We start from the raw sequence: 27,025 nt of genomic DNA on the forward strand, positions 1-27,025 counted from the left end.
GGATTTTTTTTTCTTTTTGTGCCATGATAAGAAATATGAGACATCTGCTGCAGTTTGAACAGAAAAGTATATTAGATTGTGGGGCAGATGTTTTGTGTTCAGGCCAACACCTTCTCAGCAAGTCTTGACAGCTCATTTACAGAGTGCTGCTTCACCTCGTATCCGGTCAACTCTGCCAGAATGTCCGTACTTTACTTAAGTCCCCTTTTCCTTTCGTTCCCTTGCATCTCATCCCGGAATTAAATTTGGACTCTATCCCACTAAGGTTTCTTGCTCTTGTCATTCAGGGGTCCAAATAAATGTGATGCAGGAAGTTTATTATTTTATGATGTCAAAAGTGCAAATCTTGAAAAGTGAAATTTAGTCAGCCAGTGATAATTGTTTTTTCCTTATTAAAATTATTTTGAAGGATGACCAAAAAATGGAGAGACCTCGCTAGCAACTTCGTGAAACAGATCCCTTAATCAGTTTCCCGTGTGTGCTCGAGAGGGCAACAGAAGTTTATATTGACAGATACCCCAAGTCTCTCTATCTCGCGCACACACACACACACCACTTCTGTTGGAGGAAATGGGGCAATTAAGGACAGCTTGCTACGACTCTGCATGGGGCTAATATGTGTCTCCATAATTAAAATGAATTACTCTTTTCCTTTATAAATATTCAAGTCCCACTACACCGTGTGCCATTGCCTTGCTATGATACGTAAGCTAGTTTCCCCCCATCTGCACAACATCTGGTGCAGCATTTCCTGAATCATCACCAGAATATATTGAGTTTTGTTGGACATGGACACATATGACTTGAAGTTACGGATGTTGTCTCCAGCTCAAACTGGGCTTTTGGCAAATGTATTGGTGTTTACGAAATCACTGAAACAGTGAACTAACTCAAACGAAGAATCTACAGTATCTAGCGATAAACTTTACGGTATGTAAGTTTTATGAATAGAGCCACGTCCCTCAGACCCAACGAAACTTTCATTTGTCTTTCTCGCATAATGCTGGCCAAGCAGTTTCAGACATTTTAAATGTTTAAAGGGTCTGCAACAATGTGACTTTTGTAAAATAGACAGACGGGACAGAGGAAAGGGTCCTGACTTGAGCTGAAAAATCATTTGTCCTGCGGCTGACCTCCAGTAAAAGAAAGGCGTTGACAAGATGGTCATTTTGTGCACTGGAACAGCATAGTAATGACCACATTGCAGGAAACAGGTTGCACGTATGGGAATTGTAATAAAAAAAGAGAGAGAACAATGCCTTGATATTAAGAATTACCACAGAAACATTTGAAGCATTCAGAAACAATATACAATGGACCCCCGCTATCACGGGGAGTGGGGACAGGGCCCGATCGCGAATAATTTGCACCGATTATAACTGAAAAGAATTTGAATAGAATGTTTTTTTTAATCCCCCGAATTCTTGAATGAACGTGCATATATCGTATCAGCAACAAGCATTTTCCACGAAAAATTTAAATAGAAAATTGTGTTGTGCTTGCCCAATGATTTCTTTATTTTGTCATATTAATTTTCTCATCTATAATTTTGATGCCCATTTTCGCTCATATCAGGAGAATACATCAAGACCTGGAGGCCAAGGTATTTCCTTCTGAAGAGCGATGGTACATTCATTGGCTACAAAGAGCGACCGCAAGATGTCGACCAGCTGGAAACTCCCTTAAATAACTTCTCTGTAGCACGTGAGTATTTGCTCTCACAGAAACCGCTGCGTTTTCTCCCCAATTCTCAGCAGCTCATTTTCTCCATACTTCCGTTGTTGTAACAGTTGCAGTATGTTTGCAAACACTTACCACAGATGTCTACCTTCCTTAAAGAGTAATTTTATTAGGAAATTATTATAAATGTCAAATGTATATGGGATTTCTGCATAAAAATGACTTGTCTGAGCTTGTCCTTATATGTACATCTTTTGATATATATATTTTTTGTTATTAGACCACCTGTCATTAAAACTAGGAGACGATCCAGCATCTGAAATGCCTTTTTAGGAATTTTTACCATTTCAGTCAGTTCTCATGTTTTATCATTTTGATCGGGAATAAGGAATTTCAAAGAAAATTGACCTTTTTTCAACCCAAGTTGAACTGGCACCCTGGCCTATTCTGAGAAGTCAGAAATTAATTAAGCATGACATTTTAACCACTAAAACCTTTTTTTCTTTTCAAGAATGCAAGTAAATAACTTATCATTTGAATCCTAATCACAAAATAATGTTTTACAATTTTTTTTTCATTTATAATTTCGGGTTAAAGCCCTGCATACACGCATATTAACCATTACAGAAATCTCAAAACATAATTTTCCGTCATTACCGATGCTTTTAATTAAGAATAGGTGTGTCATAAACAAATTGGGTGGTGGTCTAATACATTTGATAAGCACTGTAAAACTGAAATAGTTTGGAAAAATGTGCAAATTTGTTGTACAGTTTTGTGTCATATTTATCTTATGTGTTTTTGGCTCCTGGCATTAATACAATTGCTCTCTTCTCTGTATGAATCTTCTCCATCGGTACTGTGCACACACACACAAAATGTGTTCAGTTCAGTTTTCCAATGACTGAGCTCAGCAATTAGACAGCCCACTGTTAGTTGAAACGTTTCTCTCTCAGACACTTTTGAGTTATTGTGGCTATTAGCCGCCTGACTTCTATTTATCTGCTCTGAGGCGCTGCCGCCATCAGCAGTTGCTTTGGTTTTCTGAGACCACAGTGCTGAGGACACGTGGCACATCGCTGCTGACGAGGGCGCGGCCGCTGGATTGTGTTTCAATCCTCATAGAGCCCTGTTGGGTCTCAGTGGCGGTCCATTCCTCTGTCCTCCATCCATCAGATTGAGGGCATTTTATGTCACATTCCGATGCATAGGCTGACATTTTTCATTTGGGAACAGATGGTATTGCAGAAGAGGATCAGAAGGAAATCGCTTCTCCCTGAATGCACTTATTTTTAGATTATTGAAACTTTTACTAGTTGCATCAAAGACACAAGCAAAGAAAATGATTACTATGTTACACACTTTGCGAGAGGTATTCTCATTTGTACACGTACAGAGCAGTCGTGGTCAAGCTTTGTAAATACAGTTTTTCCTAACCATGGATACACATCTGTGCAATTAAAAAGCACAGTGAGACATTGTTAAACCAATCACAGTTAAATAGTTGGACAAATATAAATATGCCATCTACAGGGTTAAACAAATGTATTAAACTGCGACCTAATGTAAGGTTTGAGCCACAACTGCACTGGTAATTACTAAAATGATGTTTTATGTTTCTCTAATGGTAAAAACACCAGAATTATGATGCTCCTTTTAATGCTAGAATACTTCTATAATGTATGTTGTTATTTGTGAATTTTCTAATTTACTTCTTCTTTCTTGGTTAAGATACTGATTTATAGTGCATTACTGAACAGAAAAAGATCGTTTTAGTGGTTGAATGTTATGTTTGTTTCATTTCTGACAGCAGATTAACCCACTGAGCCAGCTCAACATTCACTGCCAGTCCTCCATGTTGACATGGATTTTTTAATTCAATAGCCACCAGTGGCAGTGAATGAGTTTTAAATAACTGAATTCAGTTTGAAATTCTTCATTCCTGTTTGAAAGGGTAAAATGTCAAACTGAAATTAAGAGTCTGTATTAAAGCACTTCATAATGCTGGATGGTCTTTTTATGACGTGGTCTAATAAATCTATTTTAGCACCATATATTTTCTATATTTAAATGCACAGTGTAAAATAAAAAGTACAAAGTGTAGTTACACTGAAGTCCTAGTTTGGAGTTTCTGTGAACATTTTACACAAATGCCAAAAAAACTTGGTCATATCCACATCATGCATCAAACAAGATGTCAGCAAATCTCAGAGACAACATATCTGTTGAGACTTTGGTGAACATCCAGACTATTAAATGCCATAAATGTTTTTCTTTAGATTTTTGTGGTCTTGTATGTAAAATATGACTGTGTCTACCTCTTTCATCAGTATGAAATTTGCAGTTGTATGGTCAAAGTCCTAGCTGCTCAGTACAAATGGGCTTAAGCAATATAAAGGAAAAATAATGTTCTTTTGAAGCACCAGCAAATCTGAGGTCGACCAACGTCCCGAAAGGGATTTTGTTCGACCTTCACTGGTTTGTCTTTGTATTTGCAATGCAAGCATTCTACACTGTCTGCAAGATTATTGATTCATTGCTAAAGGTTAAATATTGCAGCTGATTACCTCTACCTGAGTACTGTTACATTCCAAATTAGACAGTTTGTATTTGGGCGGCGATAAAGATAAATGGATACAATCGCGTGTGTGTGTGTGTGTGTGTGTGTGTGTGTGTGGTGTGTGTGTGTGTGTGTGTGTGTGTTTCGCTCCCCTTTCCTCGCCAACACTGGCCCATCTCTCCGTCTCCCCTTTCCAACTATCTCCTCATATTATGGCCAGAATGCCAGCTGATGAAGACGGAACGACCTAAACCCAATACATTTATCATCCGCTGCCTGCAGTGGACCACTGTCATCGAGCGCACCTTCCACGTTGAGACCCCTGAGGAGAGGCAAGTGAGAAGCATGCCTTTCTCAGCTCACAGATCAGCAAGACAAATTGTGTGCATGCAGACTACATGTCCCTATTGCGAGAAAGCAACATCATATTTTTCTTTGCACTTTGCAAATATGTGTATTTAATCATAGTTATGCACTCACACAAGGTTCTCTTGGAAGAATTCATACTTGAAATTGCCCCCTGTTGATAAAAAGACAATTATGTGATTGGCTTGCTGGCGTTTGGTAAAAAAGTTGGATTCTTTCGGCTACCTTTAGGGAAGAATGGACGAAAGCCATCCAGGCAGTGGCAGAAGGGCTGCAGAAGCAAGAGGAGGAGATGATGGACTCCTCTCCAGACCCCATGGATATGGAGGTCTACCTGACCAAACCCAGACAGAAAGTGGTATGTCTTAGTTTTATGTTGACACCTGCAAGCGTCCATTACATTTAGGCTTCAACCATTAAGGGCCTGATTTACTAAAGGTTTGCAAATGTAGAAAATAAACTTGATTGCGCAAACTAATGTGGAATCTGATCTACTAACCAAATGCATCCAGAATTGCATCTGCCGGACGGGCAGAATTTCCACGCAATTCCTTTTGCGCGTTCCTGGAAAAGTAGATGCAAATAGCGTTATTATTTAGCACACACAATGTGATTGATTAAACCTTGGATGAATTGCCATGTATGATTTTGTGTCTTTAAATAGCCCATCTGAAAGGCAGGTGCAAACCGTAGCACAGGCAAAATGAGAACTAAATATTATTGCAACGTATCGTCTATTCAACAATATAATGTTGGAGTTTCTGAAAGAAATAAGGGCTGATTTGGACCCAGTCACAAGATGGACTTATATCACCTATGACAAAACTCCTTTCAACTCTGCATTTTGTTGCATCTGGGTCATTTCGGCACACTGCTGCAATTGGAGCTGGCCTCTGCCAGAGCAGTTTTTTTCAGGTTTGTTGTCCCAAGTATTAAATGCAGTGTTACGCAAGCTGTGCAGATACGTACCTCCAATTCCCACACACTCGATGCTAGTTAAACAAGACAAGCCTTTTATGTGATTGTGGTAGCTTCCTCAAAATTGTCAAAGCAAAAACATTATTTTCCGTAAGTCAGTTATGTTTGTTTGTATTTCACTAACACTTTCAATTCCATCACTTCAAACTTCATTTTGTGCTTTTGGTGGTCTCCCAAATTTTTCATGCAGGTTAAAATCATCAAAGCTACCTACCTAAAGCGCAAAACCCTCTTTTGAAACAGCAGGCTCCACCACTTTTACACCTGTTGCCAACAGTGTGCGCAATCTGTTAGTGAGTGAACACGAGCCCACTATTTGGAATCTTAGCAAAAGATGACAATCTTAGTAAATGACACAACAAAGCTGCCATCACCACGCACGGTCAGATAGACTGAACATTTAGCCCCCACTATTTGAGATCTTGGTAAATCAGGAGGCCCTAATTGTGTGTTCTTGTTCTTCTTCTTATTCCATTAATCTTCTCCTTTATTGCACCTTGCGTTCCACTCGCACCACTTCATCTAACCTTCCCTCAGCGCTTGTCAGCTTCTTTGACTTTCCCAACATCAGCCTTGGGTGGCTTAGCACCAGATAGCATGTCCACCAGGCTTCCCAACCTCCCATGTGTGTCATGACACAAGTGTCCAAGGCCACCAGATCGGCTGTCCCTCACACAACCATTTCTAACATTCTCCTTAGCGCAAGGGTCAAAGGTTAACTGAGACACAACCACATATAGGTTGAACCATTAGAGTGGGAAATACGTGATGGGTGAAATAGCGCCTTGAGTGCCACTACGTTGTGAGGGGGATTGTGTGTCCTGTCTAGTTTGAGTATGAGTTTGTTTGTAATCAGATACTACTCTGTCCTCTGGCTCTCCAGACTATGCATGACTTTGAATACCTCAAACTCCTGGGAAAAGGCACTTTTGGCAAAGTTATCCTGGTAAAGGAGAAGGCCACAGGACGCTACTATGCCATGAAGATCCTAAAAAAGGAGGTGATCGTAGCAAAAGTGAGTGGTTGCCAGTGAGATAGCAAAACAGAGAAAAGACTGGTGGGGTAACATTGGAGTAAGGACATGATACTGAACCTTTGTGGGAATTGCACAAATGCTCTTTGTGGATTCTTTTTCCAGGATGAAGTGGCGCACACACTCACAGAAAACAGAGTCCTTCAGAATTCAAAGCACCCCTTCTTGACAGTAAGGAACCCCTTTGTGTACCTAAATCAAACTTCTCTTGACTTTATTAAGACCCTTGATAGTCAATTCTATTTAGCCTAGCAGCATCCATTGATTAAAAAGAGAAATGTTTTGAAGTATTAGTATCCTACAAAGGCTACAGCAGAGCTAGGCTTTTTTTATGGTCAGTTAACCTTTTCTATAAGAGAGAAATGTGAGCATATTGCTTTAGGAATATTTGCATATTTTTGTTTTTTAAAGTGTAACAGTTCTGCAAAATTGTGTTACATTTTGCATCCAGCTGTTGAAGTTGTAAATTGTCACTTGTTTTTCATCTATAGGGACTGAAATACTCTTTCCAAACTCACGACCGCCTTTGCTTTGTTATGGAATATGCTAACGGTGGCGAGGTAAACTATTTTAAACGCTTTTCGGCATTGACAATGACACACTGGTAGGTCAGTTGTTATTTTCCCCTGGAATGACAGAACCTTGTCTCCTTCCCGCCAATCTCTGCTGTTTCCCTTCAGCTTTTCTTCCACCTTTCAAGGGATCGGGTATTCTCAGAGGAGCGTGCTCGCTTCTACGGTGCAGAGATCGTGTCTGCGCTTGACTACCTGCATGCTGAAAGAAACGTGGTCTACAGAGATCTAAAGGTAGATGTGGATACTTATCCTCTCCCATTCTTGCTTCTCAAGTATTTTTGTTAGTGATCTATTTTAGGAAGGTGCTGATCACAGATTGATATTGGAGATGTTTTTGTAGAGCTCCGAGTGTTGTGCAGCAGGCATCTGTAGCTATACCACTTCCAACGGATAGACCAGCCTGGTCAGCACAGCACTCTCACCCCGGTTCCCTGACAATTTCCCTTGGGTTTATGAGGCGGCATCTCAGCCTGCTAAGCTGCTGCTGAAATTGCCAGTGTAGCAGGATTGGAAGATGTGCTGACTCGCCTGGCACTGCTGGACATGTGAGAGCTACAGTCGCCTGACTTAAATGAAGAAAAAGAGAAGGCGTTAGCACGTAGCGATACTGAAAGACCATGTTGTCTCACTTCACTGGCTGAAGAACAGTCATTAGCTGAAGAACAGTCATTAGTTTAACATTTAACCACACCTATCCGTCAACAATGCAGTTAATATCATAAAGCTGTATGAAAAGACAGAATGTTTAAAATGTTATTGAAATGAGTGGTCACCAAAGTGTATATTCATATTTGTGTAAACAGGACTTAGCTCTTTTTTTTCAGCTGATTGTAAACCCCAAACTTAATTTGTGAAAGCTGCAGAGAAAGTAATTTGTGCAATGAACACACCGATAAATATCAACATACAGAGAAACAAGTCTCTTGTATGCACTATGCACATAAAGTTTGAGAAGCATATAACTTTTTGTCATTTTCCCTACAGTTGGAAAATCTGATGCTGGATAAAGATGGACACATCAAGATAACCGATTTTGGCCTCTGTAAGGAGGGGATCAAAGATGGCGCCACCATGAAGACTTTCTGTGGAACACCAGAGTACCTTGCACCTGAGGTAACCTAATTGTGTTTCCTATCGCAACAATGCTTTGTCCATCCATCCATCTCTTATGCGAGGTCGGGTCGCGGGGGCAGTAGCTTTAGCAGGGACGCCCAGACTTCCCCCTCTCCAGCCACTTAATCCATCTCTTCCGGGGGGATCCCGAGGCGTCCCCAGGCCAGCCGAAAGACCTAGTCTCTCCAGTGTGTCCTGGGTCGTCCCCAGGGTCTCCTCCAAGTCTGACGTTCCCGGAACACCTCACCAGGTAGGCGTCCGGGAGGCATCCGAATCAGATGCCCCAGCCACCTCATCTGGCTCCTCTCGATGTGGAGGAGCAGTGGCTCTACTCTGAGATCCTCCCTGATGACTGAGCTTCTCACCCTATCTCTAAGGCAGAACCCGGGCACCCTGCGGAGGAAACTCATTTCGGCCGCTTGTATCCGGGTTCTTTTTCTTTCGGTCACGACCCACAGGTCGCGACCATAGGGGAGGATAGGAACATAGATTGACCGGTAAATTGAGAGCTTAGCTCCTTCTTTACCACAACTGACCGATACAAAGTCTGCATCACTGCAGACGCTGCACCGATCCGCCTGTCGATCTCCCGTTCCATTCTTCCCTCACTCGTGAACAAGACCCCAAGATACTTGAACTCCTCCACTTGGGGCAGGATCTCATCCCCGACCTGGAGAGGACACGCCACCCTTTTCCGACTGAGGACCATGGTCTCAGATTTGCAGGTGCTGATTCTCATCCCAGCCGCTTCACACTGCTGCGAACTGCTCCAGTGAGAGTTGGGGATCACGGCTTGATGAAGCCAGCAGAACCACATCATCTGCAAAAAGCAGACATCCAATACTGAGGCCACCAAACCGGACCCCCTCTCCGCCTCGACTGCGCCTTAAAATTCTGTCCATAAAAGTTATGAACAGAATCTGTGACAAAGGGCAGCCTTGGCGGAGTCCACCCCTTAAAGGAAACGAGTTCGACTTACTGCCGGATATGCGGACCAAACTCTGACTCCAGTCGTATAGGGACCGAACATCCCGTATCAGGGGGTTCGGTACCCCATACTCCCGAAGCACCCCCCACAGGACCTCCCGAGAGACATGGTCGAACGCCTTCTCCAAGCCCATAAAACACATGTAGACTGGTTGGGCGAACTCCCATGCACCCTCGAGGACCCTGCCGAGGGTGTAGAGCTGGTCCACTGTTCCACGGCTAGGACGAAAACCACGCTGCTCCTTCTGAATCTGAGATTCGACTTCCCGACGGACCCTCCTCTCCAGCACCCCTGAATAGACCTTACCAGGGAGGCTGAGGAGTGTCATCCCCTGTAGTTGCAACACACCCTGGGCGCGCGCCGCGTGGCTGGGGGACCACCATCCCTGTCTGCCAATCCAGAGGCACTGTCCCCGATGTCCACGCGATGTTACAGATGCGTGTCAACCAGGACAGCCCCACAACATCCAGAGCCTTTAGGAACTCTGGGCAAATCTCATCCACCCCCGGGGCGTTGCCACCGAGGAGCTTTTTAACCACCTCGGTGACCTCGACCCCAGAGATAGAAGAGCCCGCCTCAAAGAACTCAGACTCTGCTTCCTCATGGGAAGGCGTGTCGGTGGAATTGAGGAGGTAGTTTCCCAACCGGCTCACAACGTCCCGAGTCGAGGTCAGCAGCGCCCCATCCCCACTATACACAGTGTTGATGGTGCACTGCTTCCCTGTCCCGAGACGCCGGATGATGGACTAGAATTTCCTCTAAGCCGTCCGGAAGTCTTTCTCCATGGCCTCATCAAACTCCTCCCATACCCGAGTTTTTGCTTCAGCGACCACCAAAAAAGCATTCCGCTTGGCCAGCCAGTAACCATCAGCTGCCTCAGGAGTCCCACAGGCCAAAAAGGCCCGATAGGACTCCTTCTTCAGCTTGACGGGATCCCTCACCGTTGGTGTCCACCAACAGGTTTGGGGATTGCCTCCACAACAGGCACCAACCACCTTACGGCCACAGCTCCGGTCGGCCGCCTCAGCAATGGAGGCGCGGAACATGGTCCATTCGGACTCGATGTCCCCCGCCTCCCCCGGAACATGAGCAAAGTTCTGTTGGAAGTGGGAGTTGAAACTCCTTCTGACAGGGGATTCTGCCAGTCTTTCCCAGCAGACCCTCACAATACGTTTGGGCTTGCCACGTCGGACCGGCATCTTCCCCCACCATCGGAGCCAACTCACCACAAGGTGGTGATCAGTTGACAGCTCCGCCCCTCTCTTCACCCGAGTGTCCAAGACATGCGGCCGCAAGTCCGATTGCACGACCACATAGTCGATCATCGAACTGCGACCTAGGGTGTCCTGGTGCCAATTGCACGTGTGGACACCCTTATGCTTGAACATGGTGTTCGTTGGACAATCCGTGATGAGCACAGAAGTCCAATAACAGAACACCGCTCAGGTTCTGATTGGGGGGGGGGGCTGTAAAAGTATCGATCCTCCTTCACATAAATACTCAAGTAAAAGAGGAAAATACAGTGCATTTAAAGTACTCTGATGAGTACAGTTTATCGAAAATGTTACTTGAGTAAATGTAGCGCATTACTACCCACCTCTGCATGCTGCCATCGTGCTAAGAGGGCTAACTTCAAAATAAAAGCTTCATATATTACTACATTGGACATCAATTATATTTTAAGCTTTTATTTTGAAGTTGGCTACGAGCGCAGTGCCAGCCCTTAATGAAGCCAGCCATACCATATGTTCGACCCCTAGTGGCTGGCTGGTTGGGTTGCAGGCACTACTACAAATGAAGCACGTTTTTCATATGCAACAGTGGCCGCATTTTAAATGTTAAAAATCCCTAATCCAAAACTTTGGTTTGAATTTAGGCGCAAGCACAAGTGTTCCACCCTGTCACGTGCAACCTGAGTAGAAATTTGCAATGTGTGTCGCTGGAAATCAGTTGTTAAGCAGCATGTGGAAGAAAGGGCAGCTGTTCTGAAATGCCTTTCTAATCTCCAGCTGATGTCTGTCCTTTTAATGAGTATGGCGTGCGCCAGGGCAGAGCGGCCTGCTCTCATATTTGCTGTATGGGGAGGGGTGTGTCTACTCCCTATTGCGTGCAGGTATGACAAGTGTCACACAGTGAGGCCTGTGTAACTTGATAGTGCATTGTGAGTGTGGGTAGCGTTTATGTGAGAGGAAGAACACGAACATTTGACCGGTGGTGTAAAAATGTTTTCCGGGAGAAGCATGTGCATGTTGACTCAGTTGCCTTATCGTTGTTTTTAGCCCCCATTTGGAATTTGGATTTTTCTTGCTGGGGGGGTGGAGGAGGAGGTGTCATTGACCGGCAGTCCCCCAGGAAACGTGAGCTTCTGCCCCTGGTATAAGACCGCATTGGCTACAGCTGTTGTGCGACATTAGGGGAACCACAACCTGACCCGGGAGGAAGCAGAGTCGATGTGCTCACTTTTTGTTGCCATATTACAACATTCCAATTTATATCGGTCAGAACCACCTTAAACCATGATCACCAGAACATCGAGCCATAATCTTGAGCCAGCCTAGTATGTGAATATTTACTCATTCACACACAGTTGTTGGATAGCCATGAAAAAAAATTCCAGAAAAACTACAGCGCTCGACCTGTTCCTCCCGAGCTTCCCTCAGCCCCACTCTCATCTCCACTGAGAAGCCCACTGTATGACAGCACCAGCCGAGAGCAGGGAGACATCAGGGCCTGTTTCCATGGCAACAGGGTCGCTGACGAGCGTCTCTATGGAGTGCAGCCCAGGCAGTGTTACAGGTTGTTCTGCAGTAAACAATGACCTTGTTGTGTGAGCTGCACAGGAATGTTGAAACGTCTGGGAATATTCCATTCAGATTGGGGGGAAGCTTGGAGAGACCCAATAATCAGCTCCTGGCCGCTTTGTCCCTAAAAGAAGTTGAAGGACAAATTCACTTTGTCACTTTTGTTAAAAGTTGTTATAGTGTGAAAACCATAGGGGATTCTACCCTCAACTGATTGAACAAATCCAAACTTTTGTTTTTGCCTTTCTAAAAAAAAACTGTCAAAATCAATCTCTCCGTTTGATAACCAATTTCAAGAAGCAAGTTCAGCACATGCCAAAGCAGCAGGTGGTACTATAGCTCCTAACTATAAGGCAGTTTGGGACAATCAAAAGTTTGAAGAAAGTCACAAAAAGCACAATATCGTCAATGGTGTGTCGAACTAAATTTTCATCCTAAAAAAAAAATCAGCACATGATTTGACATCTCATGAAGACTAGCCACAGAAACACACGAAGTTTGAAAACTCAGGTGAAAAGACTTTAGAACGTCTGTTTTCATGGTTTCACACGAGTAAAACCTTTGTTTGATCGTAATGAATCCACAACCAACACATCCATCCATCCATTTTCCGTACCACTTATCCTCACTAGGTTTCGCGAACGTCCTGGAGCCTATACCAGCTAGCTTCAAGCGAGAGGCGGGGTACAGCCTGAACTGATCGACAGCCATTTTATGTAATTGAAATGTTTGGTGCTAAGAACGAGTGGTACATTCCCAGCATTTGATCCATTTTGCATTTTGGTCATCAACAAACGGTAAGCTCGCACGATCACATGTAAATGTTGCATTATGAGAATGTAACATAAGATGTAAGAGATACAAGAACAAAACCGTCATTGCTTAAAAGAATGAGGTCGAAAAACGGAGGGCTTCCATTCTTAAACCCACAATTTACATTGTACAACAGTAAATGCAAATGACAAGGGAATAATGATGCATGCAACGTCTTTTATTTAGGCTCCTGCATGTCATCCTGTTAACAAAAGTAAAAGCAAGTATCTTGAAATTAATAGTTTCTACCTTGGCTCAACCGACACTTCTCAAAGTTTTGTGGAAATTGTGTTGTGACCAAGTTATTGTTGCAAAAATCAAGCAAGTCTTGCTCAGTCTCAACATACAGTATGTTCAGACATTAATACTGTACTGTTCACTCAGTATCTGTACTTGTATTAGTTAGCTGTGCATTCACAATCAGTTTTTTTTAATGGTGCCAAGCCAGTCTTAGTAATGTCTACAATGGTACTTTGTCTTCACAATTAAACATATAACCGAACCATTATGACGCTTAGTAACGTTAATATAGATTACCTATCTTTGTGGGTTTTACAGTAACATTAAAGTTAGATGTCAGAGTTGTTGTGTCTTATCTTTGAATTACATACATTGCCTGTTGCCATTATGGTTTTACAGATTTCCTCCTAAAAAAAAACATAATCCTTGATTCCAAATGTAAAGATCTTTGGAGCTCCCTCCCTGTTACTTGCTTGCAAGATGGCGCCTAACCATGTGGTCGCCTCGGTGACATGCTCTCCAGTACTATGTTTTTGTGTTTTTTTGTTTGTCTTTTGAGACATTACGTGACTCACTTACACAAGGGAACACTTGCTAAACAGGGAGTCTACCCCGGACTTTCTTTCACCAACTTTCACAAATCCGCTCAGTTTTTTCTCTGAGTTACTCACCGGAGCGGCGGCAGATCAAGCTCCGTAAGAGAGGATTCCGAATGCCGCTCCAGTCGATTCACCTTGCACATTTATGCTCCATACCCAACAAAATGGACGAGCTTCATCTTCTCACAAAGACCAGTAAGGACTTCGGACATTCCGCTGCTCTGTGCTTCACGGAGTCATGGCTTTGTGAATGCGTCCCCAATGGCGCCAAGTACACAGGCCAGACCGTGTCACGGAGTTATCAGAGGGGGGAAAAAAAGGCAGTGGGATATGCTTCTATATCAACGAAAATTAGTGTACCATCGTCACGGAGCTCAGCACACACTGCAGCCCGGACTTGAAGTCGCTGTTTTTGAACTATAAGTTATTCTACTCGCCGCGCGATTTCGCCTCTTTCATACCCACGGGTGTCTACATTCCGCCTCAAGCTAACACGAATACTGTACTGCTAACACTCGCTGAACAAGTAAACGAATTTGGGGAAAAAAGCACACAGATTCACCTCTCATTATTCTTGTGGACTTCAGCAAAGCTAAACTCAACCACGAACTCCCTAAATACAAGCAGCACATCGACTGTCCTACCAAGGAAAACAATATTCTTGACCACTGCTATACTACGCTAAATGATGCATACCATGCTATCCCCCGCACAGCTCTGGTCTTGTCTCATGCTTAATTCACTTAATACCAACATACCAGCGAAAACTTAAATGTGCGAAGCATATGGTGAAAACAGTGAACTGGAATGAAGCAAAGATAGAACTTCAAAGCTGTTTACACTGCACAGATTGGAGTGTCTTTGAAACTTCAACTGGCAGTGTGGATGAATATACGGACACTGTTGCATTCTATATCAGTTTCTGTGAAGATGTGTGTGTACCAACACAGTTATTTCGCACTCCCCCTCCCCCTCCTGTGTTGACCATCCACGAACAGGATGTGAGACGTATCTTCAAACAACAAAAGATCAAAAAAGCGGCAGGCCCATCCTGCCTCAAAGTCTGCACGGTCCAGCTCACTCCAGTCTTCACACAGATCTTCAATATATCTGTAAAGAAATGTAAAGAGGCAAGACTTATCAAGTCATGTAGTTGAAGTCTAAGGCCCGCCGCACACTGAGCGATGTGGCTGAAAGCAGCTGAACTGTTGAGCAGTGTGCGGGGTTCCCATTCGCCAGCCAAATATTTTGAGAATTTCAATTGCAAGTGAAGGGCGGCCAAACATGCCATGTCGTATCACATGAGCTTTCACAACAAAAATTGTTTCCAGGTATGAAGCGAGATCCAGCTGGCTATAGCCAAGCCATACCAATAAAGTATATCATACAGTATATACACTATATTGCCAAAGGTATTCGCTCATAGCGGACGACTGGTTCGCATATCTGCCTCGCAGTTGTGAGGACCCGGTTTCAAATCCGGCCTCCTCTGTGTGATAGTTTGCATGTTCTCCACGTGCCTTCATGGATTTTGCATGGTAGGTTACAAGCATGGTAGGTTAATTGAAGACTCTCAATTACCCGTAGGTGTGAATGTGAGTGCGAATGGTTGTTTTTTATATCTGCCCTGCGACTCGATGGCGACCAGTTCAGGGTGCACCCCGCCTCTCACCCGAAGATAGCTGGGATATGTTTCAGCACGCCTGCGGCCCTAGTGAGGATAAGCGGTGCTGAAAATGGATGGATGGCTATTTACTCACCTATATCCAAATAATCTGAATCAGGTGTTCCAATCACTTCCATGGTCACAGGTGTATAAAATCAAGCACCTAGGCATGTTAGACTGTTTTTACAAACATTTGTGAACGAATGGGTCGCTCTCAGGAGTTTAGTGAATTCCAGCGTGGAACTGTGATCCCACCTGTGCAACACGTGCAGTTGTGAAATTTCCTTGCTCTTAAATATTCCACAGTTGACTGTTGTTGTATTATAAGAATGTGGAAGCATTTGGGAACAACAGCAACTCAGCCATGAAGTGGTAGGCCACGGAGTGGGGTCAGCATAGTGAGCCGCATAGTGCGAAGAGGTCGCCAACTTTTTGCCAGATCAATCGCTCCAGACCTCCAAACTTCATGTGACCTTTATATTAGCTCAAGAACAGTGCACAGAGAGCTTAATGGAATGGGTTTCCATGGCCGAGCAGCTGCATCCGAGCCATACATCACTAAGTGCAATGCAAAGTGTCGGATGCAGTGTTGTAAAGAATGCTGCCACTGGAATCTAGAGAAATGGAGACTCGTTTGCTGGAGTGACATCGGTTGGAGGCCTGTGGACCGGATATTGCGAGTCTAGGAATTGGTTGCCTGAGGTTTACCAGTTTTCATCTCTTAAAACAAGCACATGCTCTCTCGTGCTGTGCTCCGCCGCAGTCCACGTCTATAATTTTATGTTTACAACCAAAAACAACAGTGGTGGGCAGTAGCGACATTAATAGTTTAACTACTTGCCACGGACGGCGAAGGAGGAAGCAGTAACGGGGCAAGCGCGGAGGTATTCGAGCTAGGCTAGCGGCTAAACCACACAAGCTGCCTATTCCCTCCATCGTGTTAGCCAACGTACGCTCTCTGGATTACATTCGACTGCTCCGCTCTACTCGTAAGACTGTGGGAGAGTGCTGTGTTTTTGTGTTTGTGGAAACATGGCTTAACAGCAGTGTTCCAGACAGCACCATTCAGCTCAACCGGCTAGCATGCTACCGAGCGGACAGAACTCTCGCAGGACGCGAGACTTGCGGCGGCAGACTGTGTCGCCTGGTACTGGGACGTTATCTTGGTCAGTCAGCACTGCTCACCGCTACTGGAGTTTATGGCTCTGAAGTGCCGGCCGTTTTATTTCTCAAGGGAATTCACTGCCATACTACTTGTGGCAGTCTATATTCCTCCAAACACCAGCAATAACAGGAGTGAGGCGGTAAATGAGCTATACCATCATATCAGTGAACAACTAAAGGCCCACCCAGATGCTTTCATCATACTAGCTGGGGACTATAACAATGCTGACCCCAAGGCTGTTTTTCCCAAACTCTACTTAAAGATTGACTTTCAAACACGGGGAAATAACACTCTGGACAATGTTTTTACCCCCCTGGAGAGGGGCCTACAAGGCCCTTCCCCTCACCCACCAAGGTGCCTGAGACCATCTCACTGTTATGATAATGCAAGCTTACAGACCACTGATTAAAATCTCCCAACCAGTTAGGAAACGGGTACAAGTGTGGCCAGAAGGGTCCCTTGAGGCACTTCAAGACTGTTTCGCCACCACAGACTGGACCATGTTCAAACAGGCTGCCACCTACAACTCCATCACAGACCTTAAGGAGTACACAGGGACTGTTACTGCCTACATCAGCAAGTGCATGGATGATGTCACCATCATTAAGTCAATCACCGTCCGTGCTAATCAGAAGCCATGGCTGTCGGGAGAGGTCTACACACTATTGAAGGTACGCAACGCGGCTTTTAGATCTGGGGATGAAGAGGGCCTGAGGACAGCCAGGGTCAGTTTGTCCTGTGGCATCAGGGAGGCCAAGAGGGAGTATGCCACGAAGATCGCCGACCGCTTCAGTGACAGCAGTGACACCAGGAGTCTATGGCGTGGTATTCAGACCATTACGGACTATAAACTCTCGCCACAGACCTGCGACAGCTCCACCTCCCTGCTAAATGAGCTAAATTACTTGTTAGCGTAGCATAAACAGGAAGTCAGCTAACCTGTTTTCCGGCTTTGGTCACGTGACATTCCACATATTGCGGATTACGGCATGTTCTTTCGAATTAAAAAAAAATAAAAAATACAGTACAATCTGTGGCGCCTCAAAATGTTTCCTGGTAAGAACACCAGAGGAATTTTTTTTCTGTTGCAATGACTTGGTATGTGTGCGAGGGTCAGTTGCCAGGTGTGCGGGTGTAAGTTTTAGGCAAGCAAGTTCCAAGTCTTGAAATTGGCGACTTAATTCTGACTCGAGTCACGTCATGTTGCTTGAGTTCCCCACCTCTGGTAAAACATGTAGGACTTGGGTGGACATGGCATTAAAGTTAAAAACTGTTTTTGTTTTCTTGTTTCCCCCTCTTCTCTGCCCCTCTTTTCCACCCCTTATTGGTGGTGTAACAGTGTTAGTAAGAGTCAGGAGCCCAAGCAGGCAGTCCTGGTTACGTATATGAGGGATGAGATTGGCTCCTGCTCTCCTGGCAGCTTCACAGCTGTGGCAGTCTTCTACATATATGGGGCAGCTGCAAGCCCAGCTGTCGCACCGTGTGAATCACACGACAGCAATGCTGGAAATAGAGACGTCCTAGTAATTCAAACCCTGCTCTGGCTTCACGTTACTCCCCCCTGCTCGCTCGTTCGTCCTCCACGGTGCTCACAGACACATGTGTGCACGCACGCGGCAGTCTTGTTCCTTTTAGGGGCACATGCAATCATCTGTTTTCCAGGACACTCCTGGCCCGCACGCTGTTGTGTCCATATCTAATTCTGTTAATCCACCCGCATCCTTTAACTGAAGTTGCTATTCTTGGGTGTGAGTTGACCACCATCGTGCTCCTTGAGCTTTAAAAGGACAGACTGGTGTATTTGTCTTCATTTCACCTTCAACATCCGCCTGGAGAGAGAGGCAGAATCCAGTACATGTCCCCAGGGACCTTGGAACAACTGTGCTCAGCAGCACATTATTCATGCAACAGTTTGCACTTTCCACTGAGCACACCGCCAGTAGAATTCGTCTCTTTGTTTCCTATGAGACAAAATAGTTTCCTTTTTTGACTAGTGTTCTTCACATTTGGCAATGTATGGACAGTAGCTTGATCTGTGTTTGTTGCCTCGTATTTGTTTAATTTAATGCCCTGCAAACCTCAGAAGCTTGTTGATGTGTATGTGCGGATGGACCCTGGGGTCATTAAATATGCAGAGCTCCAGGGGAAACACTATCCTCCCTCCGAATAGTAGATGTGAGTCAGGGTTGGCCCCGGCCTGCCTCCGAACCACAGGTCAGTGGGGAGAGCAGGTGATTTTGGTAGCACATCGAGGAGTAACAGTTGCTTTTGAATTTGTGCACTCATCAGCTACATCATTAGGTACACCTGTACAACACAATTATTTTGTTTACCTTATCTGGCAACTTGAGATGGTCAAAACACTTGGGGTTTACACGGATTCTTCGATTCCAGCTATAATCGGTTTAGAAGCCCAAACCGAATGAAAATGCTCCATATAAGCACCTCAATCGGAATAAACAGGCAAAATCTGAAACAAAATAAACGTGCAGTGACGTCATCATTTACACAAGTAAATATGGTGGCTTCCAACCAAAGGCTTCCAACCAGAGCTCGTATGCGACAGAGATCTTATTTTTATCAAGCTATTGTTTGGATAAAAACGTAAAAACAATCCCATCTGCTGTGCTAAATAGACGACAGACCAGTGCATCATCAACACTATGTGTAGTGGGAATGGGGCGCTGCTGACCTTGACTCGGGACATTGTGAGTCAGTGGGGAGAATACTTCGAAGACCTCCTCAGTTCCACCGACACGCCTTCCCATGAGGAAGCAGAGTCTGGAGTCTCTGAGGCGGGCTCTCCTATCTCTGGGGTTGAGGTCAACTAGGTGGTTAAAAAAAACTCCTTGGTGGCATGGCCCTGGCCGGGGGTGGATGAGTTCCGCCCGGAGATCCTAAAGGCTCTGAATGTTGTGGGGATGTCCTGGTTGACACGCCTCTGCAACATCGCATGGACATCCTTTTTTGTAGCAGCACCAAATCAGCCCTGTGTTCTTCCATCAGTCTGGTTTGGTATTGCTACAAAAAAGGACAAACTCTGACTGCAACGGACAATCAAAACTTCTGAAAAGATTGTCGGTACCCCCCTACCCAACCTTGAGGACTTGCACACTGCCAGAACTAAGACAAGAGCATGCAAAATCCTCTTGGACCTTCCACATCCTGGTCACCAGCTCTTCCAGCTCCTTCCCCCATGTAGGCGCTACACATCAATGCAAAATAGAACTAGCAGACATTCCAACAGCTTCTTCCCTCTTGCCATCAACTTCTTAAACAGCTAACCTACAATTCCATTGCAACATGCTGCCAATTTTTTTGTCTTGAGTTGTTACATTTCTGTCGGCCCAATTATACATTACTCGTGCACTCACTGTAGTAGTCTTGCCACGCTGCACTATTTGCATATCTGTTGTTTGAGCAATACTGGCCACTCATGCCAGAGTAGCATCTGCACAACTTGCACACTGATTGAGGAGTATCTGCAACATTTGCACAATCAACATTGTCCCAGATTATCGCGCTACGAGTCACTTTAAACTGCATACACTCCTTGAAGTCTCTGCGCCGTTTGCACAATGGTCATTGCTATATTAGTCATTCAAACTGCTCTAAGTGCTAGAGGACTCTACATCTTTTTGCACAATTGTCAAAAAATAATAATAATAAATTGTACCGGCATTACCAGATAACTAGCAACCCTTTAATGCTCAGTGTCTGTTTTTCTCAATGTCCTTATGTCTCAAAAGTGGTCTCTGTCAATTGACTGTCTGTCCAACTACTGGAGACAAATTCCTTGTATGTTTTTTGGACATACTTGACAAAATAAAGATTATTCTGATTCTGACATTGGGGACAGTGCCTCTGTGTGTTCCAACTACAGGGGGGATCACACGCCTCAACTTCCCTGGTAAGGTCAGGGGTGCTGGAGAGGAGGATCCGTTGGGAAGTCGAATCTCAGATTCAGGAGGAATAGTGTAGTTTTCGTCCTGGCCGTGGCACAGTGGACCAGCTCTAGACCCTCAGCAGGGTCCTCGAGGGTGCATGGTAGTTCGCCCAACCAGTCTACATGTGTTTTGTGGCCTTGGAGAAGGCGTTCGATCGTGTCCCTCGGGGAGTCGTGTGGGGGGGGGTGCTTCGGGAATATGGGGTGCCGAACCTCCTGATACAGGCTGTTCGGTCCCTGTACGACCGGTGTCAGAGTTAGGCCCGCATTGCCGTCAGTAAGTCGTACTCGTTTCCGGTGAGGGTTGGACTCCGCCAAGGCTGCCCTTTGTCACCGATTCTGTTCATAACTTTTACGGACAGAATTTTGCATCTTTGCTTTTTGCAGATAATGTGGTTCTGTTGGCTTCATCAAGCCGTGATCTCCAACTCTTACTGGAGCGGTTTGCAGCCGAGTGTGAAGCGACTGGGATGAGAATCAGCACATCCAAATCTGAGACCGTGGTCCTCAGGCGGAAAAATGTGGAGTGCCCTCTTCAGGTCGGAGATGAGATCCTGCCCCAAGTGGAGGAGTTCAAATATCTCGGGGTCTTGTTCACGAGTGAGGGAAGAATGGAACGGGAGATCGACAGGCGGATGGATCGGTGCAGCGTCTGCAGTGATCCAGACTTTGTATCGTCCGTTGTGGTGAAGAAGGAGCTAAGCCGAAAGGCGAAGCTCTCTATTTACCAGTCGTTCTACGTAACTACCCTTACCTATGGTCACAAGCTGTGGGTCGTGACCAAAAGAACAAGATCCCGGATACAAGCGGCCGAAATGAGTTTCCTCCGCAGGGTGTCCGGGCTCTCCCTTAGAGTTAGCGTGAGAATCTCGGTCATCCGGGAGGGGCTCAGAGTAGAGCCTCTGCTCCTCCGCATTGAGAGGAGCCAGATGAGGTGGCTCGGGCATCTGATTAGGATTCCTTCTAGACGCCCCCCTGGTGAGGTGTTCCGGCCACGTCCCACCGGGAGGAGACCCTGGGGACGACCCAGGACACGCTGGAGAGACTACATTTCTCGGCTTGCCTGGGCACACCTCGGGATCCCCTCTGTAGAGCTGAAGGAAGTGGCTGGGGAAAGGGAAGTCTGGGCTTCCCTGCTAAAGCTACTGTCCCCGTGACCCGACCTCGGATAAGCGGACTAAAATGGATTGATGGATTCCTGTATTGAACCATTTGTTCATCAACAACTTTACGGTCAATCTCCAAGGTACTTGAGGACAACGACTATGGCCGTGCTGTGGACTGGTGGGGTCTTGGTGTGGTGATGTACGAGATGATGTGCGGCAGGCTGCCTTTCTACAACCAGGACCACGAGAAGCTGTTTGAGCTCATCCTCATGGAAGACATCCGCTTCCCACGGACACTCGGTCTAGAGGCGCGCTCGCTGCTCTCTGGACTCCTCAAGAAGGACCCCATGCAGAGGTGAGGCACTTCCACAATGAGGCAAACCAGAAATTATTTGAAATACGTTCATTGATTAAACTACCAAAAAAAGACAACACGTTTAAAAGGTGACAAATGTGAAGAGGTTCCTGGATTCCTACATACAGCGGTAGCGTAACCCTAAGTTGTACAAAGTCAAAACGTGCTGTAGTTTATCACTAAGATACAGTTGTTTGGTTGTTGGAACACCTTGACTTCGATGACACGGTGAACTGTGAGAGTGGAAGTTTTGCGATTCACATTATCTCAGTTGTTTATTTTTACTCTTTACCCTCTTTTTATTTAAGATTTTTATTTTTAAGTTTAGTTGTACAGGTTACAGGTTTTGAAATTATTTATCATGGTCTAATTTTTATATTTAAAAAACCTGTCATTTGAACAAGGGTGTGTAAACTTTTGTCAATGTATTTTTTACCTATTATTTTGCCATGCATCCAGGTTAGGTGGTGGTCCTGATGATGCCAAGGAAATCATGCAGCATAGGTTCTTTGCCGGGATTGAATGGCAAGATGTGTATGAGAAAAAGGTCAGTTTCATACATATTTGATGAAGGCTATAATATAATCATAACTTTTCCCTAAAGCTGGTGTCCTTACTGACATGTTTCTGTTCTGTCTCATTTGCCTGAAACAGTTGGTCCCGCCGTTCAAGCCCCATGTTACTTCGGAGACAGACACGCGATATTTTGATGAGGAGTTCACTGCACAAACCATCACGATTACGCCACCTGGACAAGGTAATACCTTACATTTGAATGTTTTTCAAAGGTTATTTATTCTTTTACAAGATTATTTTGTCATTTTTTTCAACATACTATTTTTTTTAATTGAATGCAGAAGCTCAGTAATAAATAAACTATTGTGGCTGTGTAAGACCAGTCTGCCCTCTCCGAGACTGCCTGCAGTGTCCTTATTTCAAAAGTCATCCTGTGTTCTCTACTATAGAGTGGTTCCTTGGTTTACGCTGGTTCTGACATACAGCAATTCCACAATGAAGTAGTTTGCGCAGCGGCATAACTAAGACACAGCACAGGAACGCGCACACACTTACAGCTGTACTTTTGTTTTTCAATTAATTATTATATAATATATATATATATATCATATATATATTTTATATATGTCATCATCATATATATAATATATATAATATTAATTAATATATTAATTAATAATTATATATATATATATCATATATCATCATCATATATATTATTATATATATAATATGTATATATATATATATATATATATATATTATATATTTAAATAAATATGAATATTTACTACCGTTTAGCATGGACTTTACCTGCTGCTGCTTGCTCTTAATGACGCTGCATCTCTTCCAGTAGACCTCAATGCTGCCCGGCATGTTGCGGCACATCGTGGTACTACCCTGAAGGCTAGCAACTCTAAATTTAGATTAGCTGTATAAAATTTGGGGGGGGGAACAAAAAAAGTTTAAAAATCGGTGCTGTAGCTGTACCAGTAATGATGACTCGTATATAGCCGGGGTTCACTGTAATTTAAAAGTAATTAATCTGTTCCAGTGTCAGATTTACCATCATTATCATTCTTTTGAGCAAGTGTAGGAAGAAGTTGATCACTGTTAAGCAACTATACATTCATCCATCCATTTTCTGTACCGCTCTGTACCGCCACCCTAGTAATGACTAGCGTCGTGGGCATGCTGGAGCCCATCCCAGCCATCTTCAGGCGTGAGGCGGGGTACACCCTGAACTGGTCGCCAGCCAATCGCAGGGCACATATAAACAAACAACCATTCACACTCACATTCACACCTATGGGCAATTTAGAGTCTTCAATCAACCTTCCACGCATGTTTTTGGGACTAGTAATGTAAAAACACTAATAGCCTTAATTTGATGAAGGCATCATGAAAAGTTAAATCATGTTGCAGATCCGCCTCACATACAGTATTTAACTTAACATTTTTAGTTGTGACATAAGTGTAAAAAGCAATTGAAAAGTTACGATAAAGCCCTCAACCTGGGACAAGTTAGTGTGGTGATTGTGGGGGTCTTGCTGCTTTGAATGGGAGTCCTCTTATTCTTCTTAACTGTATATTGTTAGATTCATGGTTTGGTTAGATGACATTGATTGACACCTGTGTCTGTTTTTCACGCACCCCCAGATGACAGCATGGAGTCTTTCGACAGTGAGCGGAGACCCCACTTCCCTCAGTTCTCCTATTCTGCCAGTGGGGTGGCTTGAACGGCACTCACACATTCCTCAATCATCCCCCTCGATCCCTCCCCTTCAAGCTGACTGCATCCTCCAAAAAGACTGTGGCCTCCACCTATTGTGCAACGTCACCTCACCCCACCATCTCCCAAGTTAGGTTCTCCAGGAAGGAGGAAGTGCAAGACAACACAAACAGAGCTCTGCCTTTTTTTTTTTTTCCCTCCCCGTGTGAGCGTTAACACTAGTCTTCCTTTCCTGGCTGTCTAGCGAGCAGGCATCCACACACCAGCACCTTTGATGCAAAAATGGGGCCACTGCTGTAAGTTTCAAGGCTAATAATATAAGGGGTATTACTAATATATTTTTCAAAACATAATTGAACCGAAATCAACCATTTCAAGTAGAAATCACAAATGCGGTGGACCAAAGTCCTGGTGGTAATCTGGTGTGTGCATTGCTTGTCTCCTCTCCAAATCAAAACCAAACCAACAATTTTAAGGGGGCTTCAAAAGTGAATGTAACGTTTGAAATAAAGTGGATCTTTCCCCGCATGCATCCCTTTTTCTAAACACCCTCCTTCAGTCTGATAAATGAATAACGTAAAGGTCTGATGATACGCAAAGAATGACATGGGTCTGGTTACTGTTCAAGTCAACCTCTTCGTCCTGTGTTCGCACGCAGAGATGTTTCTCTTGTTCGGATAAAATGAAATTGTCTCGTTCTCGTTGCCTTCCTTTCTATCTCAATGCTGCGCAGTGAACACCTCTGGGTTTCCCTTCTGATCCGGATCAGTCGGGCCCTCGCTGACTCCTCAGAACCTCTTCTCTCCTGTAGTTTTTTTTCTCCTAGTAGAGTATTGGGTGTTTCCCATCCAGTGCTTCCTCTGCAGCCTCAGTGAGGTCACTAACACGATACATTTCTGTAGGAACACAAAGTGGGCTTCAGGGGAATACACACCAAGAGTCATTTTTCATTTGCGTCTTAGCGGAATTTGTGTCCCGTTCCCTACTTCTTATTTATGAGACCAGCATTTAAATATTAACAAGTTTCAATGTGCCAATGAAATGCACCTTGCTGCCCCACAATGATTGTATCTGGGTTTTGTATTTGTGGTTGAAAAGACTAAATTAGCTTATTATATAGTATTCCAATGTTTTGGATGAATTAAAACCTTTTTAAAACATGGCTGAGGCTAAAAGGTGATCTTTGAGATCCAGCATGTATTCAAAGTGTGATTAGAGGTTTCCAATGTGGTTAAGATGGCAGATAATCATTTTTCAAAAGTGCATTATGCCTTATTGAATGTAACGGTTTTTGTTTTCACTTCAAACTTTTTGTTTTTTGTTAAATCTGATTAATTACTTCTATGCACACACCCCTCTTGTTGTCACCTTTGAAAAATAGGGAAATTCATTTTATACGGTTTTTTTTGCAACTTTTTGTACCTGCCCTACCATATCCGCAAGACTGAGGACACCAGCTTTAGCAAACAAATAATATAAACTTTGTACACTGTTTTTACTTGTTTCTTTCAAACTGATGGAATAAAAGGTCTTAACAATGCAATGTGTTCCCGTTTTTTTTTTAACTGCTAATGATTGACCAATTAGGACATGTATTCACCCCCCCCCCCCCCCCCCCCCCAAATTAAAACATTTAAATTTTGCCTTTTCTATATGTAAGGGTTGAATTGTTGCTTCAGCTTGTGTACTGGATTTCATTAGAGGTTCATCGCAATAAATTAGAATACAATTTAAAAAAACTTGCCAGAGTGAGTCAAAAATTAAAAGTTATGTAAATGTGTTACACAGAAGACCAATTAGTACCTAATTTATATATTAAAAATATTTGATTGTTTTATATAACTTAATTTTTTTAGCTGGTGCATTTTGAGTTTCTGTTACCTGCAAGCTATAATTATCAAATAAAATAATGAAATATTTTACACTGTGATGGACAGTCTATATGGTAATGACTCACTTTTTGAATTGAACTACTAAAATAAAAACTTTTCTACAATCTATTTTATTGAGATAAACTTGTATACCTAATGATGTTACCGATGGATGCCTTAAATCCCTTCAGATAGAATAGTCAACATTGGTACCTTGAATGCCTGCGAGCAGGAAATTAATCCATTCGAGCATTTTACTGTGATCTTGGCCTAGAGACAAACGTGGCTGACTTAGTGAGACAAATGCACTCACAGAGGTTTTGATTGTGTTTTGGCGTGTTTGCCATCTCTACAGGCTGCACTCAGGTCCTAGTCTGGGGCTCTGCAGCTGCTCAGACACAGGGACCCATGCTCTCTCTCAGTGCCTCGGCCAGATGGTACAGTCTCTGCAGCAGATGCTGACAGCCAGGCCTCGCAGTCTGTCTTTAGCCAGATGTAATGCACGGTGCCAACATGACAAGCTTCGGCCCATTGCGGCCCACCTCACCTGACAACCAGGCTTCACCTGCCTCTAGCTGCATGGCCCAAAACCCGCCTGGCTGTACCTCCAAGTCTGGATGATATTGCGCTGTTATTGGTTAATTGTGAACACAGTCACATAACAGCGCGCACATTTGTCCAACCACATTATTTATCTCTCAGCTTATCTTAACTTCCCCTCTCGAAAATATTTTTTAAAACTGATTTTACTGTTTATATGGTGGAAAACGTTTTGAAATAATTCATCTTGGTCTCATTTTTTTATATGACAAAAATCTGGCATTTTAACACGTGTGGAGACTTTTTATATCCGATGTATGCCCCTTGCGATTGACTGGCGACCAGTCCGGGGTGTACCACGACCGCGCCTCTTGCCCAAAGT

At 44.1% G+C, this 27,025-nt stretch overlaps 1 protein-coding gene across 1 annotated transcript in view; it reads left to right on the plus strand.

Moving 5' to 3' along the window:
• akt1 (v-akt murine thymoma viral oncogene homolog 1) overlaps nucleotides 1–25,775 on the plus strand; it is a 57,782-nt gene extending 32,007 nt beyond the window's left edge. Inside the window, exons 3-14 of the mRNA XM_061695496.1 lie at nucleotides 1,576–1,704; nucleotides 4,461–4,572; nucleotides 4,838–4,964; nucleotides 6,468–6,599; nucleotides 6,723–6,788; nucleotides 7,109–7,177; nucleotides 7,298–7,423; nucleotides 8,177–8,305; nucleotides 21,770–21,984; nucleotides 22,444–22,531; nucleotides 22,639–22,741; nucleotides 24,160–25,775. Coding sequence (XP_061551480.1) covers nucleotides 1,576–1,704; nucleotides 4,461–4,572; nucleotides 4,838–4,964; nucleotides 6,468–6,599; nucleotides 6,723–6,788; nucleotides 7,109–7,177; nucleotides 7,298–7,423; nucleotides 8,177–8,305; nucleotides 21,770–21,984; nucleotides 22,444–22,531; nucleotides 22,639–22,741; nucleotides 24,160–24,239 — 1,376 coding nt within the window. The 3' untranslated portion in view covers nucleotides 24,240–25,775. The remainder of the gene's footprint in view (nucleotides 1–1,575; nucleotides 1,705–4,460; nucleotides 4,573–4,837; nucleotides 4,965–6,467; nucleotides 6,600–6,722; nucleotides 6,789–7,108; nucleotides 7,178–7,297; nucleotides 7,424–8,176; nucleotides 8,306–21,769; nucleotides 21,985–22,443; nucleotides 22,532–22,638; nucleotides 22,742–24,159) is intronic.
• The last annotated feature ends 1,250 nt before the right edge of the window (nucleotides 25,776–27,025 follow it).

The sequence above is a fragment of the Phycodurus eques genome, chromosome 14 (assembly GCF_024500275.1).
Source record: "Phycodurus eques isolate BA_2022a chromosome 14, UOR_Pequ_1.1, whole genome shotgun sequence".
Taxonomy (NCBI): Eukaryota; Metazoa; Chordata; class Actinopteri; order Syngnathiformes; family Syngnathidae; genus Phycodurus; species Phycodurus eques.